General features: G+C 32.9%; 3 protein-coding genes across 11 annotated transcripts; all 3 read left to right on the forward strand.

The window, feature by feature from the left end:
* The first annotated feature begins 730 nt into the window (after positions 1 to 730).
* Positions 731 to 4566, forward strand: LOC137818450 (Ribosomal protein L18ae family). 8 transcript variants are annotated; one of them, XM_090296651.1, is made up of 5 exons: positions 735 to 920; positions 1377 to 1508; positions 3312 to 3438; positions 3545 to 3651; positions 3833 to 4566. In XM_090296651.1, the coding sequence occupies exons 2-5, from the start codon at positions 1455 to 1457 to the stop codon at positions 3884 to 3886; spliced, it is 342 nt and encodes a 113-aa protein (XP_090152777.1). In that variant the 5' UTR covers positions 735 to 920; positions 1377 to 1454; the 3' UTR covers positions 3887 to 4566. The 8 variants fall into 8 exon arrangements, with proteins under 8 accessions (XP_068477992.1, XP_090152777.1, XP_090152779.1 ...); XM_090296653.1 differs by lacking the exon at positions 1377 to 1508 and adding an exon at positions 2121 to 3035 and having other exon boundaries at positions 739 to 920; XM_068621894.2 differs by having other exon boundaries at positions 747 to 920; positions 1377 to 1594; positions 3534 to 3651.
* A 3689-nt stretch (positions 4567 to 8255) lies between these two features.
* LOC137818451 (uncharacterized) lies at positions 8256 to 10624 on the forward strand. Its single transcript, XM_068621897.2, has one exon. The coding sequence runs from the start codon at positions 8647 to 8649 to the stop codon at positions 10411 to 10413; it is 1767 nt and encodes a 588-aa protein (XP_068477998.2). The 5' UTR covers positions 8256 to 8646; the 3' UTR covers positions 10414 to 10624.
* Positions 10625 to 15745: 5121 nt separating this feature from the next.
* On the forward strand, positions 15746 to 16741 carry LOC137819252 (mitochondrial import inner membrane translocase subunit TIM23-2). Of its 2 annotated transcripts, none has more exons than XM_068623041.2 (2): positions 15746 to 16423; positions 16566 to 16741. In XM_068623041.2, the coding sequence occupies exon 1, from the start codon at positions 15854 to 15856 to the stop codon at positions 16406 to 16408; it is 555 nt and encodes a 184-aa protein (XP_068479142.2). In that variant the 5' UTR covers positions 15746 to 15853; the 3' UTR covers positions 16409 to 16423; positions 16566 to 16741. The 2 variants fall into 2 exon arrangements, with proteins under 2 accessions (XP_068479142.2, XP_068479143.2); XM_068623042.2 differs by having other exon boundaries at positions 15746 to 16417.
* The last annotated feature ends 1251 nt before the right edge of the window (positions 16742 to 17992 follow it).

Raw genomic sequence — 17992 nt, forward strand, 5'->3', positions numbered from 1 at the left:
CTTCATAATCCCTAAGAAACGGCTACAAATTCAAACTTATAGAGGTATTGTTTTGATTCCTTGGTATTTTATAAGAAGTATTAGCATCATATTTTTTAACATATGTTTTTGTTGATTAAAAGTTATTAAAACATAGTATTCTATATCGCTTTAATGATTGATTTTTTAGCTAAGATAATTGTTAAAGTAAGAGAATCTTCTATACTCCCTTGAATACTATAACCATGAAATTTGAATTTTTAATTTATTAGGATTCTTATTATTTTTGTTTTTATATAAAAATATTTTCATGTTAAATATCATTATACAACTTGATATTTCAGTTAGGCTGACACCTCAAATAATAAGAATCATTTCCAATTTAGGATTTGTATTATTTATCAAAGAATAAATTGATTTTCTGTAGAGTATTTTATAAAATCATAATATAATAGTTGAAAATATTAATTTTAGAGTTAAAATAAAAAAAAACTATGTTAGTCTCATTTATTAGATTATTTAACGTGATAAATAATAAAAAATTTAATAAAAAGCATATTACTGTTTATATTTTATAAAATTTATATAATTATTTTAAAAATATTTTTGACTACTCAAACAAATTTTAAATAGTTTACTAATAGTAATAACAACCTTTAGGAGAATACTAACCCGATTATCCAAAAATAAATTTCAATTCAATTTTTGTAGAAAAGTACAAATGAGCGCACGACGTCGTATTGTATGATCCCAATTGTACAAGATAGTGTATTTGTTTTCTTACAGCAACCAAAGAAACGAGAAAGGCGAGTTTTCCGCAGTGTACTATCCACTTACAGTTCCGAACAAATGAACAACGCCGCCATGTAGAACAGAAGCGCTTCGTTTTCCTTCTCTAGAAGCGCTTCTCTTTCTCATTTTCATCTGCTTCAAATTCAAAGGTGAATTTTTAATTTTTATACATTTGTTTTAAAAAAAATTCTTATTGGGGAGGTGGGGATGGAAAATTAGAAGAAGGGGTTGAAGGAACACCGTTAATGGAATATGGGTCTTCGCTATTTTTAAACAAGTTGATTTTTTTTTTGTCGAAGGTTTTAAAATTGTTGCTGTAAAATTGTTGTTGTATTGCAGGCTTTTGGGGGAAAGCATTATTATTATTATTATTATTTGTTTATATTTTTATATCTGTAGTTTGTGTGAGCTGATAACTTTACTTGTAAGGGAGTGCTGATTTTGGTGAGGTTCTATTTTCTTTATTCTTACATTGATTCTGAAGTTTCTGCATAATTATGCTTGACTTGTGTGTTATGATTTTTGTAATTTTGGGGGAATAGCTTGAAATGCAATTAGTGACAGGGGATTGGTTGATGTGAGTGTTTTCTTGCTTTTCCTTTTAGGTGATGGATCCTCTAACTTGCATGAGAAAGCAAAGCAAAGTTAAAGTATATTAGCATTCATAATTGGGCATTGCTTGCATGCTTGGTTATGTTGAGTGTCAATTGAAGAAACGGCTCATAATTCCCTTTCTGGTGTGTAATATTTTTTTCACCCACTGTGTAGATGAATTAGATGTTTTCTGATGTTGAAAAAGAATAGACGTTTTCATTGTTCAGAGGTAGCTTTAGTTCATCTATAATTTCTTAATTTGACTTTGATCATCCTGTTTTTCTGAGCTAAGCTCTAGATCTTTTATCATTAAGCATCTATCCTCGATCTGTGGATTGTCTATCTCTTAGATGCTGGCACTGATTATAATTTAGGACTGAAAATTTTTGGTTGGAAAAATTTCGCTCCAGTTATGTGAAATTCGGGGTTGAGATTTGAGAGTTCTTTATAAGGAGGCCAGCTTGTGCCCGAGGATACTTTTAGTGAAATGGTGGAATACCTGATCATTTTGTTCTGAGTTGTCATGTGAAAAGTGCAATGTCTAGTTTGTTTGGATGTCTGTTTATTTATACTGTTTGAAGTGACCTCTTGTTTGAGGTAGTGTTACCTGGATATTCCAAATTAATTTTTTATTTTTGATTTTTTTCCTTGTGAAAGTTCAAACACTGCTAGATTTTCTTCCATTTTAGATGCTCCAGGTAGGTAGAATATTGGAATTGTCCTCTGAAAGTTTAACCTGCTATTTTATGTTGCAGTCATGCTGGGTGTGTTGATGATTTTGTATGCAAATGCCACACAAGGGACACGACTGCAGTGATTGCTTTGTATTAAAAAACGCATAATAGAATAATCTTAGTATCTCATCATTAGTATTTAGTGTCATCTTTCTTTTTGTGAGGATTGTATTACTATATATATTGCCTAAGAAATTATTAGATAACTGTGGTTCTTGTATTGATGCCTCAAGAACTATCATTGTGCATTCTTGGATTCTTCAATACCGAACTGTTAAGGCAATATATGTTCTTTAAATCAATTGCCCAAAACACTTCTGCGCTTATCTTCTTACATGTAGTGAAATAGGTATGCAAATCCCATGTTAATCATTGAAATAGATACGGTCTTCTGAATTTGACTGATTTGTGTTAAACTATGTACTGTTTAGAGATAATTTTTGTAGAAAATAGGGTTTAGCTTACTATTCTGGTCCAATTTTAAGCCTAGATCTTCCCAATTGATAGGGAGATAATAACGTTTCAGTAAAAGGCCTTTGATGTCACTGAAACTAGTACTTTTTCTGTTTCATCTCTGTAAAATGGATAGTAAATATTTTATATGTGCAACCGTTGAAGCACTTGAGTAAAGGTTTTCATTCACTGTAGCTTCTTCATGAGTTTTTGTTGCCAGTCTGAAGGAATAATAAACTAAAAGCATTTTAGCCACTTGTGTGTTGGCCTTGAATAGCTGCCAACTTGGGAACTACCGTTTGAATAAAAGCTTGTCTTTTATAGTTTTTTTCCCAAACCATGGTTTTGTGGTTCCCAATGGAAATCTAAAAACAGAAAACACACTATCATTGACAGATATAAAATATTCAAATGGATGGAAATTCTAAAGTTCTCAAATATCCGAGGGGGTTCATCTCTTGCTTATGATTGAAGTTACACAGGGTAACATGAGATGTAGAAACTCTTCTTCATTATGTTCTGTTGCTTCTCTTATATATTTGTGTTTGTTTGGTAATGATCAGGGACTCTGGCAGTTGACATCTACTTATCAACTTGCCTTTGTTTTTTCCTTTTCTTGTTTCTCTTTTTATTTCTATTCCCATTTCCTATATGGATTATGATTCTAGTGCCTTTTCGTGAAAAGAAACACTCAAATACTTAAGTATCCCTCTTTTTTGTGTGAGAAAAAGTAAACTGAACTTAAGTTTAATAACGCAGGGCTCTAGATGGATACAGCTGAACAAAGAAAAGACAAGTATGCTCCAAGCAGGGATACAGAGAACCCACTACTGGGAAAATTTGATAAGCCGCTACCATGTTTTGGCTGTGGAATTGGATGGTTCTCGTGAGTAATATTGTACAGATTTACACTTTCTCAATTTCTTCTGCTTGCATAGTTTGATGGTTGCATCTTCTCCTCCCCTCTAATTTTCTTGCCAGTCTTCTGCTAGGATTTGTCTGTCCATTTATGTGGTACTACGCTACAATTCTGTACTTCAGAAATTACTATCAACGGGATCCGAGAGAGCGGGCTGGCCTTGCTGCTTCTGCAATTGCGGTAAGTCCTTTGCTTAAGAATGAGTATGCATTTACAATTCAACAGTCAAAATTGGTACTTTACAGGTTATCCTCTTTGAAGTATTTTCTACTGTTTCATTTGCCATGTCAAATCTTACTTATCTTGTAGTATTCAAAAGAAAATAGCTCTTGTTTTTAATACACTTTTATTGGTATTGCAGGCTCTAGTTTTCACAACTGCTGCGGTGATAACAGTGGCTGTTATTGTCTTGTAATTTTACCCATCAACTAACCTATCTCTAGCTAAGGAGGACAAAAATCACTTCTAAAATCTGCCTCTACACGACGAGAAAGGCAAGCCTGATGAACCCAATCAAGCTCTAGCAATCCCTTTTGATCATCAAGAAAAATAGGCTCCCAAGGTCCAAAGCTAGTTCCATTTAATTATGTGAACATAGAGATGCTTTTGCACCCCATTTTGGAGTTGTGTATAGACAAGGGTGATGTGATGTCATGTAACAAGATTTTATCCAAAAAGATGGTTCAGTTAACATATTTTGGTGTGTATGTTTCTGGTATTGGTAATTAGTTGCTAGCTTTCATTTATTAGAAGTGAAAATGTAGTGCTGCTGCTGGTGTTTTACCATATGAAAGCCTGGTGGGGGGGTATCTGAGGAAGACCCCTGAGTGGAAAGTTGATGTCCTTTCGAACTCTTCTCACAGTGTTTACTTTCAAGATGAGAAATTGCATATGCCAAGTGCTTCCAAGATGTGAAATATGCAAAACAAACAGTTCTTCAAGTGCTTGATGTGTTGAATCTTGTTGTTTTCTTGCAACCGAAGTTGATGTTTTTGTCATTTTAATTGCAACAATTAAATTTCAGCTATTTGTGATTTACCTGATAACTTTGATATGTCATGGTTCTGAAATATATGCAGATCATCGTTTAGATTATCTTTTCTTCGAACTCCAACATAAATTCTTAATCATTTGAGTAGAAAATAAGATTATTATTATATATATATATATATATATATATATTTGAGTAAAAAAATTATATACGTTAAATACTGTTAGAAGAAAAGTAAAATTTACTTTCAATTTTTGGTGTTTAAAGCATAACTTTTTTAATTTACAAATTTACAGTTTTAAGCTCATTGGAGAAATTAAATCATTCAACTCTTTACTCTACAATGACGAGCAAATAATTTTTCCATTTTTTTATATTTTTAAAATAGATAAATATACAAAGTAAGTTAAAAATTGGCTTAATTAATACATTATATTTTATTGTCAGTAAAAAAATAAATTAAAATATAAAAGTATTTCAATTTTCAAAAACTTCAATTTTTTTATTAGATTGTTTTAATTGTACTTTGAAAATATGTATTTTATTATTCTTAATATAATGTCTTATAAAAACTTCAGTGTTGGTTAAAGAAAATAAAAGTTTATTTAATTGAATCACTAAGAAAGATATACGGAATATATGTCAAAAAATAATTAAAACACATAATTATAGAAAGACAAATATATGAATAGAAATTATTATAGTTTTTAAGAATAGGAAATAAAAGTTGTCAATGGTGTAAACACCAATTTTAATATATAGCACAAACACTGACACAGACACTGATACGACGACATGGACACGAAGATACGTAAAATCTCTAAAATGTAGGATACGGGGACACAAATGTATATATTATATAATTATGAATTATGTAAATTGACAATAAAGATTTATATGCACAAATATGTTCCAAGTTATTTTTTGGAGCAGAAAAATATTTTTCATGACTGGTTCACAATGATTTGTTTCTTATTTTTATAATCATAATAACAATTTATACAATAAAGTTTGATTTTTTAGAAAATTAATGTATTTTTTATTTTTAAAATTGTGTTAGAATCGTACTAGAATTGTTAAAAATCTAACAAATACTTTTTGAATTGGACACTTCACATATACGTGTCCTACATGTGTCATATGAGTGTTGGTGTCCGATATGAGTATCAGACACCGACACCCATTTAAGAGGAGTGTCCAAGCTTCATATATTATTACATCAAAATTATCAAAATTATGTTATTATTAATGCTTTTGTTGTTATTATTGTTCCATGTTTAAATAATAATTACCATTGTTAATATTGTTAGCATGATTAATATTTTTATCATGATTATTGATGGTTAATTAAATTTGAGAAAGTTGAATGTTAGATTACACGTGCCTTGCATCTTACATCAAAGTATTTAATAATTGAAAACTTGGGGCCAAAGCATTGAAGAGTATTTAAAACGCCGTTTCATATAAAAGGAAACTGTAAGTCTGTAACATATGATTCTAATGCAAGCTTTTTCCCACCTTACACTTATTCACCTCATTTACATATTTCACTACCTACCCAACTACCTTCTTACAAAACTTCCATAAAAGTTTAGGTTAAATTTAACACGAATTAATATTTTTTTTAGTACAAAATTTAGAATCACTCAATATTTATAATAAAAAAACTATTGAAACAGGTTCAAGTATTTTTTTAGAATGGAATTTTGAATGTGAACTCTATTATAATATTATAATATCTACATTATTAATAAATTAACATAAAAAATTTTAATGTCATAATCCACATTGAAAATTTGTTTTCGTAAAATATGCATATATGTCCTATGTGGCATATATGTGATTTAAAATAAATAAATAAATAAATCATAAAGTTGAAAAGTAGTTACTTTTAAAATTTGAAAAAGTAGTGCTAATGATAAAGTCTTGTAAAAGTGATAAAATGGTTAAGAAGGAGAAAACCAGTTTTGTGATCATCTTTTATCAACATATTGAAGAACAAATCTTCATGGATGAAGGTAGCATATTTATGTTAATAATATTGTGAGAATCATATAGTTCTAAGATCAAACAGATTAAAGAATATCTTACATGTTTATCATGTAAAAAGAATTAATAATGATCAATCATAACAGTTTCCTTAGTATAAGTATCCAGAAGTCTAAAATTTGAACTAAAATAAAAAATAAATGCAGAGTAAAAACATATTTAATTATAGAATTTATTGGTTTATCCATGTTTGTCAATACTTTATTTTCATAAAATTAACAAATATTAACACAATAATATAATTGTAATCAATTTTGATCAAACCATTGATTTACTCATATCAAAATAAACCAAAGTCACTATAAAGTAAAAAACATGAGATGCTATAGCCGTCACCTCCAAAACCATTTGCAAATTACCTCTAACATCACACAACTCTTGGTTTTGGTCATAATCTTTGCCCCCTCTCAAACTTCACTATCAAAGTTGTTATTATCAAGAATGAGTTGGAAACTTTTAAAGTGTATATTTATGCGAGTGGATCGTTTTTTTTTTCAGAAAAGTTTGTCAAACTTTAGGGTTAAAAGTCGAGTAATGGTCTATTTACAAAAGATTATGAGTTTATCAAGAATACTCACTAATATAATATTTATAGACTTTTGAATATGTAGGTTATATATCTTATTAACGGGTAATAAATCGATTTTCATAGAGATCAAAACAATTAGTTGTTATTATTATAGGTGGATCTTCACTGCTCCCTGCTTTTCATGATTCTGGTAGTACACAGACGAATCATGTAACGAGGAAGGATGTGATGATTTGCTTCCTTTTGTATTTCTCCCATCAAACATATTATTTTAATTATTTTCTCTCCCATCCTCATTTGTCTCCTCAAGTAAAGGTGGAAGATGGAAACTTTGGAGTTTATACATAAATTAAAAATAATGTGGTTTTGGAAAACATACTTTATTTGATCAGAACTCACAAAATATCAACATAAGTAATCACCCATTTCACGCACTAAATGAAAAAGAAGAAAAAGTATCCTGTTACAAAGTAAAAAAGTGGCATTAGAAAGTGTTTAAATCAAACTCAGCTTAAAGGAATACTTTTGTTGTATGAGACACTCAAATGATATTAAATGGCGTGTTCATGTTGGACACACGTATCTAATACCGTATAACACTTCAAAGACATATATCGATAAAATATCATATTTAAAAAATATTTATTGAATTTCTGACAATTCTAGCATAGTTCTAATTTTTTTTAAAAAAAAAAAAATATATTGATTTTTTAAAAACTCAAACTTTTTGTATAATTTTTAGTATATTATAAAAATAAGAAACAAATCTTTTTGAACCAGCATGAAAAATATTTTTCTGCTCTAGAAAAAAATATGAAACATACTTATGCATATAAATATTTATTGTAAATTCATATAATTCATAATTATATCATATATAAATCTATATTTCCATGTCTTACATCTTTTAGAGATTATTCGTATATTCGTATCTGTGTTGTATCGATGTTCGTATCTATATATGTCTGTGCTACATTGTTAATGATAAATAAAGACAAAGAATAAAAAAAAAAGTTCCCTTGGGTGATTATTAATAAGAAGCTAGATTATTTTAGCACAGAAGCAACAAAACATTAAAGTTGTGTTGACACTTAGAAACAACAATCACAAAACGCGGTTTCTTCCAACGGGCTTACTCATTCTCTGTTGTTTGGTTGTCCACATCTCAGATAGTTAATGCAAATACGTTTCTGAATTATGTTTCATGCCATTCCATGCATGGACGAAGAAATTAGAAGGAGCATGATGAAAAACTAACCCAATTCAAGGAACAATGTTGCAGAAAACTTAGTACAAAGTTGACGAGGTGAAAGTGAAGGTCTTTAGAATGCTCACATGCTTTACCACTGTTTTCTCTGTAATTAGGTTGTCACATTCCCCTAAACGACAAACAACACGGAATCGCCAGCAGTTTTTGTGCACATTTTCACGTTCCTAACCCCACCAATATTTAACCTAATAAATCAACCAAACCACACCAAAAGCAGAAACAAACCATCACACAGAGCAAAGCAAAGCAGAGAAGAGCATCAATCAAGGAAAGCACACTTTCAATTTCCACCACCCCAAAAGACACAAACTGAAAAAGCACATTACACGACACAAAATGGAACAAGAGGGAGACACTTTCACAATGCCGCCGTTCTGGGCGGCGGAGAACCGTGACCGCCGCCTTTTCCGCCGCTCTTACTCTCTTTTACGGACCTCCACGTCCCTCTTCGTACTATTCCTCGTACTCGCGCTGGTTTTCTCGCTCATCGTAGTTCCGACATTGCACTCGTTCGCTTCCAACATCTTTAAACCTCGTACGGTGAAAAACAGCTGGGATTCCCTCAACCTCGTACTCGTGCTCTTCGCCATTGTTTGTGGCTTCCTCAGCAGAAACACCACCTCCGAAACCCCTTCCAATTCTCGTAGAACTTTTTCCAACCCTTCCACGCCGCCACCAACGTGGTACCAATACGATTACTCTCACAGCCACACTCCTCGTCGATCGTTTAATAGGCTGAGGAGCTTCAACTCCTACCCCGATCTCCGCCAACCGATCGCCGCCGATGAAAGGTTCCGGTTTTACGATGATACTTACCTCCTACAGCATCGGCACCCGAGTAATGAGGCTGAAGAAGAAGAAAAAGAAATAGGAATTGAAAATGTCGTCACCGCGCCGCCGCCGCAACAAGGGACGCAGACTGTTCGGAGAAATGTCCAGCGAGCGTGTCAAGTGGAAACTGTGGAGAAACATGAAACGGATGACGTAGATGCGAAGATTTTACCGCCGCCGCCGGCGATTAAAACGCAAGTTGTTCGGCGAAGTGTCAAGCGGTTACAACGATCGGAAACCGTGGAGAAACACGAAACAGATGATTCAGCTGTGGAGAAGATTTCACTCTCGCCGCCATCTACTCCGCCGCCGGCGACGAGAACGCAAGATGTTCGGAGAAAAGCCAAGCGAACATATCAAGCGGAAACCATCGAGAAACTTGAACTAAACGATTTAGATTCGCAGAGTTCACAACCTTCGCCGTCGCCGCTGATGATTCGAACGAAGGGTGTTCAACGAAATGCTAAACCGGAAAGAGACAATTCGTCTGTAAAGAGTGAACCGCCGCCGCCACCACCTCCACCGCAGCACCCGGCGGAGGCGAAGACGGCGCAGGGTAAGAAGAAAAGAGGGACTCCCACTATAGAGTTCTGGACATCTTTAAGAGGGAAGAAGAAGAAACTAAGGCAAAGAAGCGTTGAAAATTTTGATAGCATTTTCAATTCTGAAGCGTTATTGGCACAACCGCCTGCACCGCCGCCGCCCCCGCCGCCCCCGCCGCCTAAAGTTTTTCAGAACTTATTTTCTTTGAAGAAAGCGAAACACAAGACCCCCCACAGTGTTTCTGTGGCAATAACAAGAGTATCAAACAAGAGGGAACCTGGTTCTTCTTCTTCCTCTACCTTGAAAGATAAAGTGATGATGGCTGGTAATGAGTCACCATTAAACCCCATTCCTCCTCCGCCGCCGCTTCCGCCGTTCAAGTTGCCAGGGTGGAAGTTCCGGGTGCAGGGTGACTATGTCAGGGTTGACAGCACTGGTAGTTCACGCAGTGGATCACCTGATTTAGATGAAGTTAGTGTGGACACACCAACAATTAGTACTCATGACGAAACAAGCAAAGTGAATACTCCTTTTGCCAAAGATGGTGAAGATTCTGCAAGTGTGAGTGCACCTTCATTGTTCTGTCCTAGCCCTGATGTTGATACCAAAGCTCACAACTTCATTGAGAGCTTCAGGGCTGGTTTGAGGATGGCCAAGATGAACTCCATGAATGAGAGGCAGGGGATTAGAAGGTCCAATCTTGGACCTTCACCACCCCATGAATGGTGAAGATGTTTTCCTTAGTTTATTTGATTCTTAAAACAGTTTTTCTGTAAGATAATTGTTCACACACACATACACATACACAGGGTTTAAATTGGTATAGAGAGGAATGGGAGCAGTGATTTTTGTGTAAGAAAATTCTGAGTGATTTTCTTAGGGTGGAGTGGTTTATGCATTTGCATTTGAAATGAGCAGTTTGATAAGATTTTGAATGTTATTCCATGCTATTGTAAAAACAACTCTGAAGGAAAGAAAGGATCAAGCTAAGGTTTTGAGGTAAAACACTTTTTTTCCTATGTGCAAATATATTAATAACCCATTTTTTTATAAAATCACCTTACAACTCCTAATACTATTATTTTAATATTTTTTATATCATTTAATTAAAAATTTACTGCTTACTATAGATATTTATTTTTAAACCTATTGTATACAACTCCGTCAACCTATCATTTTCCTTTTCCTATTTGGTTCATTTGTATAATGATGGAATCAATTGATGGCATTATTATTTTCATGGTTGAAAGCTAATCAAGCAGGTACTAATTAATTCTGTAAAAAACAAATACTATTAATTGATTTAAATTATTGCAACAATATTGATTGATTCAAATGTTTGTTTTAACTCATTCATAATAATGGTGGAATAAACTGTGCCATAGTGTTGACAAGTGGCATGATCAACATTCCAAAAGTATCTGGGAATTTGGTGCAAGTTAAAACAATAAACTAAAATTTCTCTAGTGAATAAACTTGGCATTTTTCACTGATATAGGAACTACTTAGCCTAAAATTTTAATAATATAAAAATGATGATGTTATTGTAAATTTGACTAAGAAACTAACTCTTCCGTTTTACTCCGTTTTTTTTTTCTTTAGTTTCTAAATCTCAACTTTCGGCTCTAGTTAGGAGTAATTATCTTTTGCATCTTTTTTTCTTTCGTTTTTAAATTTCGAGTTTTGGTTATACTTAGGATGTTATCTGGTACTTAAATAAATGTTCCCTATTTAATGTTTATTTAATATATAATAAGTGTTATATTAATTACATATATTTATTTTATCTTATGCGTTTATTTATATAGTTTATTTTTAACTATATTATTGATGTACCGTATTTAATATCTATAATCATAAAATTGAAAATAATTTAGAATGAATGAATTAAAAAATTTAAAATATTATTATTCTATTGCATGTTTTAAGTATGCATGTAACATTTTCCAACTTTGTAATCTCGCATAATTAAAAAAACTAGATAAAAATAGTGAATATTAATAATGAGAAAATATTACAAGAAAATCATTAAATTGAAACTAATTTTACATACCAAAATAATTACTTACTATTTGATTAACTTAGAGATCATTTTATAAACTAAAATTTTTTTGGTATGTAAAGTAGTTTCTAGTATTAATAAAAATTTATAAATTGATTTTAAAATTAATATATAACCATTATCTATCAAGATTTTAACTACATACTACTTTATATTCTATATTAGTCTCTATTAGTATTTTAGAGACTAATTTATAATAAAAATATTAGTAGCTAAAATTTAGATAGCTAATTTAGATACTAATTTAGAAACTATTTTAATTTTTTTATTAATAATAAAAACTACTTTAGATATGAATAATCTTTAGTTTTTATATTAGTCTCTAATAGTCAACATAGTAACTAATTATTTTTTGTCTTTATATTTGATTACTATTTAATGATTTTCTTTTCTTGTAGTGAAACTTAACCTTAGCACAAAAGTCTAATACTTGTTTAGTAAACAAAAGATATAGAAAGAAAAACAAAGAGAAAGAGGAAACAAATAGAATGATAAATTATTTAATCATAAATAAATATGTGAAGGGAGAGATGATTTTATTCTTATTAATAATTTTATTTATTAGTATTATAATTATTTTTTAGTTATTTATTATTATTATTATAAAAGTTTCATAATCTGTGTTAAATAATCAAAATATATATCAAAAAACACTTATTTCTTCCTCATTTCAATAATGTAATGTTACATTCCTTCACATTTCTTTGTGTTTTTGCAAAGTTTAGTTTCTCTTTCACCAAAACATTCATTCATCCATACGATTACTCACTTTATATTTCTTCAGTGATCTATCCTCTTCCAAACTATATGTAAGAGAAATAAACATATAGAACAAACTCATACAAAGTCTCATGATAATTTTAATGAAAAGTTTAATTTAAATCATAGAATTAGATTGAATGAATTCTATTAAACCCTATTATCTCTTATCATAGACATTTTTTTCATCTACTATGCTTTTATATATTATATGAAAATGTTTTCTTAACACCTCAGTCCACTAACACAGACTTGAAGTCAGAGATGTGATATCAGGTGAGGATGTGACAATGAGGTTTTTTGTAATTTTGATGAGAGTGATGTGACAGTTTTGTAAGAGTGTAAGGGTTTAGCGTTTGAGTGCGGGTGCGGAAGTGGGAGAGTTTCGAATGAAAGGGAAGGTCGAACGAAAGGAAGAAAGAAGCAGTGACCTCGTCGGAGGGAGAAAGAAGCAGCAGGAAGCACAAACGCTGCTTCTTTGTTTGTTGTTCAAGTATTCAACGTCATTGGGTCATATATTACACCGATTAGATGACTTAATCGGTGTAATATGAGTCATATATTACACCCATGGCAGAACTGAACATCCATCTTATCAGAACTGGTTACCCAGCCACATGTTCCTCCACATGTACTGGCACACGCAAAACTGATTACCTATGTGCCTGTAAGTGGACTTCTGTGATGTTTATGGCCACCCGCTCTTCATGAAAAAAAATTCAAAAAGTTTTTGAATATGAGTCATATATTACACTGGTTGGATGACTTAACTGGTATAATATGGGTCATATATTACACCCATGATAGAACTGAACACCCACCCTACCAGATATGGTTACCCAGTCACATGTTCCTCCACATATATTAGCACACGCAAAATTGGTTACCCGTGTGTCTGTAAGTGGTTACTTAATTGGTTACCCGTGTGTCTGTAAGTGGTTACTTATGTGACGTTTATGGCCACCCACTTTTCATGAAAAACAATTCAAAAAGTTTTTGAATATGGGCAATATATTACACCAATGACAGAATTGGTTACCCAGCCACATGTTACTGCACATGTATTAGCACACGCAAAGCTGGTTACCCGTGTGCCTGTAAGTGGTCACTTCAGTGACGTTTATGACACCTTGTCTTCATAAAAAAAAATCAAAAAGTTTTTGAATATGGGTCATATATTACACCGGTTAGATGGTTTAACCGGAGTAATATGGGTCCAAACTATTACCTAATTTTAATTTACTGAGGTAAAAAGAAATTAGAAAAGTAGTGGAGGTAGAAATATAGACAGCTTAGTGGAAACTCTGTTAATAAATTTGCTTAAAAGGAAAGTGTTGTGAAAGCTATCATTCCATCTGAGTTAATTGTTTGATTAAGTCTAGAGTATGCTCTTGCCTTACACTCCTAATCCATCTTGCTTTGATATGAATCTGCTCAATGCTTAACTTCAAAATTCATACAAAGGAATGGTTCATGCAACTGCCAAAATATGCTTCTATATCATCTGCGTTCTCATCACAGTTAAGGAATAAGAGGTTTCAACTATGACAAGCTTATACAAACTCTCTCATCACATCTCATAACATTGGAATTGGCATCATTTGGTATAATACTTATTAATTTACTCAGTTCTTCTATACTCTTACTTTCTGATATCAAAGTTAACAGCCTAAAAAGTTCTCAGGTTGTCTCCCACGAACAGTTAGACTCTGTTTGCTTCAAGGATTGTACTGTTCAAGAGGAAGGATGTGAGTGAATATTCATGGTTTAGATCAAGAGATGTGCAGGGAAGGAAGAGAGTGGATATCCATGAACAGTGATATTTTTCATCCTTCTCATATGCAAAGATTTGAAGGGAAAGCCACCTAAGATGGTGGTGTTTTCCCTTTTTGGCTTTTTTTTTTCTCTTTATCATTAATGTAATAATATATATAATAATACCTTTTTTTTCCATCATAATTATCATATTATGATATTTCATACTTTATTATATATATTTATTTTCTTTATAAATAAATTTGTTTTACAATTCATTCTATATATAATATTTTATTATTATAAAATATCCTCTAAAATATCTACATGGTTATGTATCTACATACAATCTAAATCAAAATCAATGAATATAAAAAACTTTCAAAATGTATAAATAAATATAACAAAAATTTGTATATGCTTAGATAATTTATTTTTATGATTTTTGTCATGTTTCGATAATATTAAATAACTCGGTCGGTCACTGATGCTCCAAGCTCTCTGTCACGCCTTCCTCCCCTCGGTCGTCTAGCTCCACTGGCGGGGATAATACTTGCAGAAGACACTCCAACGCTCAAGTCAATCGGGATGCTAGCACTCGGGTGTCAGAGTACTGTAGATAATGACGTACCTTTCTCCTTGAAATGCGTGCTATTTATATTACCTTAATGGACATTCATTGGTGGACCGGATTAAGAAATTGGTTTATGTTTAGGGTTGCACTAAACATCCCTTAACTAGGAATTAACCCGGCTAACTTAGTCAACCTTTGGCTCATGGCCAAGGGTCGGTTGGTCACGTGTGATCTTCTCACCATGGTCACCATGGTTAAATGATTAGTTGATCCGAGTGTCGACCGACTCACTAAGTCGTCCGATCGTACCGGTACATTTAATTAGCAGAAGAAATAGTTAATTTTATTTAGACTTGAGTTTGGAAGGAATATTGTTTTGTCTAACTAACACGGAATTCGGAAAGTATAGTGATGCATAGCTTTGTTTGCTATTTGCTTACTTGTGGGACTATTTCTCTTATGAAATTGGAAAGTAAATCCCCATCATCATATTTGACCAATATTCTTTCCATCGTGCTTTTGGTGTCATACAAAAATGAGTCCACGAAATCAAAATAAACATGAACTTGTTTTAGATGAATCTCAAAAGTCAGAAAGAATTTTTTCTCTAATTAATTTACAAAGTAAAATTAAGGTATACTCTATTTATAAAATACTACCTTAATTTTCACGCAATAAATCAGAATACACGTTAAACATGATTTTTACACTAATTATTATTATAAAACTATTAATACATTAATATATATAAATGTGATTAACCAAATATAAAAAATTTAAATTCATAATGTGGAATCCTTGAAGTAACGCTGAATTAAATCAAAGTCGTTCTGATTCAATAAAAAAACACTTCCGGTTCGAGCGGAAGTGCGGTCCATTACTCCAATCGAACCGAATCTAATCGCATTGCTTCTTTAACCGAACCGAGTTTTGTTTTCGTTTTTGGTTTGAGAATACTTCCACAAGGCTTTTGTATTCCCTAAACCCTAACCCTAGCGTCTGCAAAACCCTCTCTTCCCATGTCCAATTCCCAACCAAACTCCGATCCGAAGACCCGAACCCGAGCCTACAATCCCTACAAGGATCTCGATGCTCCAATTCGAAACCTCTACCACCTCCCCACCTCGCCGGAATACCTCTTCGTCGAGGAGGCCCGCCGCAAGCGCCGCTCCTGGGGCGAGAATCTCACCTTCTACACCGGCTGCGGCTACCTGGCCGGAGCCCTCGGCGGCGCCGGCGCAGGCCTCGTAGACGGTGTCAGGGCCTTCGAGTCCGGCGACACAGCGAAGCTCCGAATCAACCGCGTTCTGAACGCGGCGGGACACTCGGGTCGGGTCTGGGGAAACCGGGTTGGGATACTAGGGTTACTCTACGCCGGAATCGAGAGCGGAATCGAGGCTGCTAGAGACGCCGACGATGTATGGAATAGCGTCGCAGCGGGGCTCGGCACCGGCGCGCTGTACCGGGCGGCGAGAGGGGTGAGGTCTGCCGCGGTAGCCGGGGCAGTGGGTGGCGCTTTCGCCGGAGTGGCCGTGGCAGGGAAGCAGGCTTTGAAACGATATGTGCCTATATGAAATGACGCGGTTTGAGTGCGAAACAGAAACTCTTTATATGTTTGAATTATATGAAATTTTAAGGGATAAAGGAATAGCGTAGATTATAGTGTTAGAAAATTGTAATAGTTATGCCATAATCGATGGTGTTGATGGTAGTGACTGGTGCATCTTGCAGGTTGCAGAGTATTGGTTTCATGCCATGTTTTTTCAGTTTTACTATGGCTGGTGCTTCTACTCTGGTTTATTCAGTATGCATTCTGCTGTCACCTATGAAGCTCAACTCTTAAATGGTTTGTCCTGTATCCAACACATTCCTACAATTCAAAAGACATTTTCTTAGTTCTAAGACAATTTTAAACGATTCCAATACAATTTTGAAAAAGATAAAGATAGTAATTTTCTAAAATCTCATAAGATTGTTCGTTTAAAAAATTGTGATTCTTTTGTGTTTCTTGGTTTGCTTCTGTTTATGTGATGGGCTTTGCTGGATATGATTTGGGTGAATCATTTGACACATGTGATTGGAGGTAAAAAGAAGTTGTTTTTTCTGTGGACAAGGGTTGTTAGCAGCTTAACATGGAGTTATGATGGATTTTGGTACCCTTTGGTGTGATATTTTGCATGTTGTATTGTTTGTTACCTTCTCAGCTTCTGACCATTGTACTTTGGAGGTATATTAGTAAAGTTGATAATGGCTTGTAATTAGTGATGATGTTACTCTGTTATGTTTCTGTATATAGGCACAAAAGAAGCAGTTTTGAGAGTCAAGAGAGTCGAGTATTGTGGTTATAAATGTTTAAATGCTTCTTTGTTCAGAAAAGTAATGGTGCTGCTTCGGTTTTTGATAAAATGGATTCTCGATTAAACCTACAGTTGGAGGGGGAATTTTATCAAAAGCGTTATTTGTGTTCAGGTCGTTAGGATTTTTTTAGAGGAAATGAAATTTTTGCCTTCAATGACGTTCCAATCTTGGTGCCAAACAAGCAGCATATATTGCCAGATTCCCTTCCTCCATTTAATTATGAATACGAGAGTTTTGTGTATCTAAATTTATCTGTATACTTTAATAATAATTAACTATTTAACTAATTGAAAAGAAAAAGTTGGCTTCTTTCAAATAAAGATGTTATTACTTAATCATATTTTTGTGTTAAATAACAGTAAGAGAGAAAAACCTCTGCTTACGGAATAAGCAAACATTTAGATTCGTCAATTTGGAAGTAAAAAGTAATTCCGGATTAATTAACTAGAAGAAAAAAAAAATGTAATTTTTATACCCAATTCAAAAGTGAAAAAAATGAATTTTAGATTTTATAATTTAGAAACAAGCAAAGTAATTCGTATTTCAAATTCTACAATGTCAAAGCGAAATTTTACTTTTTAGTTCTTATATTTAATTTGTTTAACTCGTAAATATATATAACTTTAATTTATGCTAGTCTCTATAAATTCAAACAATAAAAAGTGGTCTAAAAATGTACAATTAAAATTATGTGTAGGAACTAAAAGTTAAAATATGTGCAATTGTAAAAATCAAATAAATAATTAGACATAATGAGGAAAGTATAATGACTTCAAAAATAATTATTACTAAAATAAATA

Source organism: Phaseolus vulgaris, chromosome 10, assembly GCF_051622355.1.
Source record: "Phaseolus vulgaris cultivar YP4 chromosome 10, ASM5162235v1, whole genome shotgun sequence".
NCBI classification, from domain to species: Eukaryota; Viridiplantae; Streptophyta; class Magnoliopsida; order Fabales; family Fabaceae; genus Phaseolus; species Phaseolus vulgaris.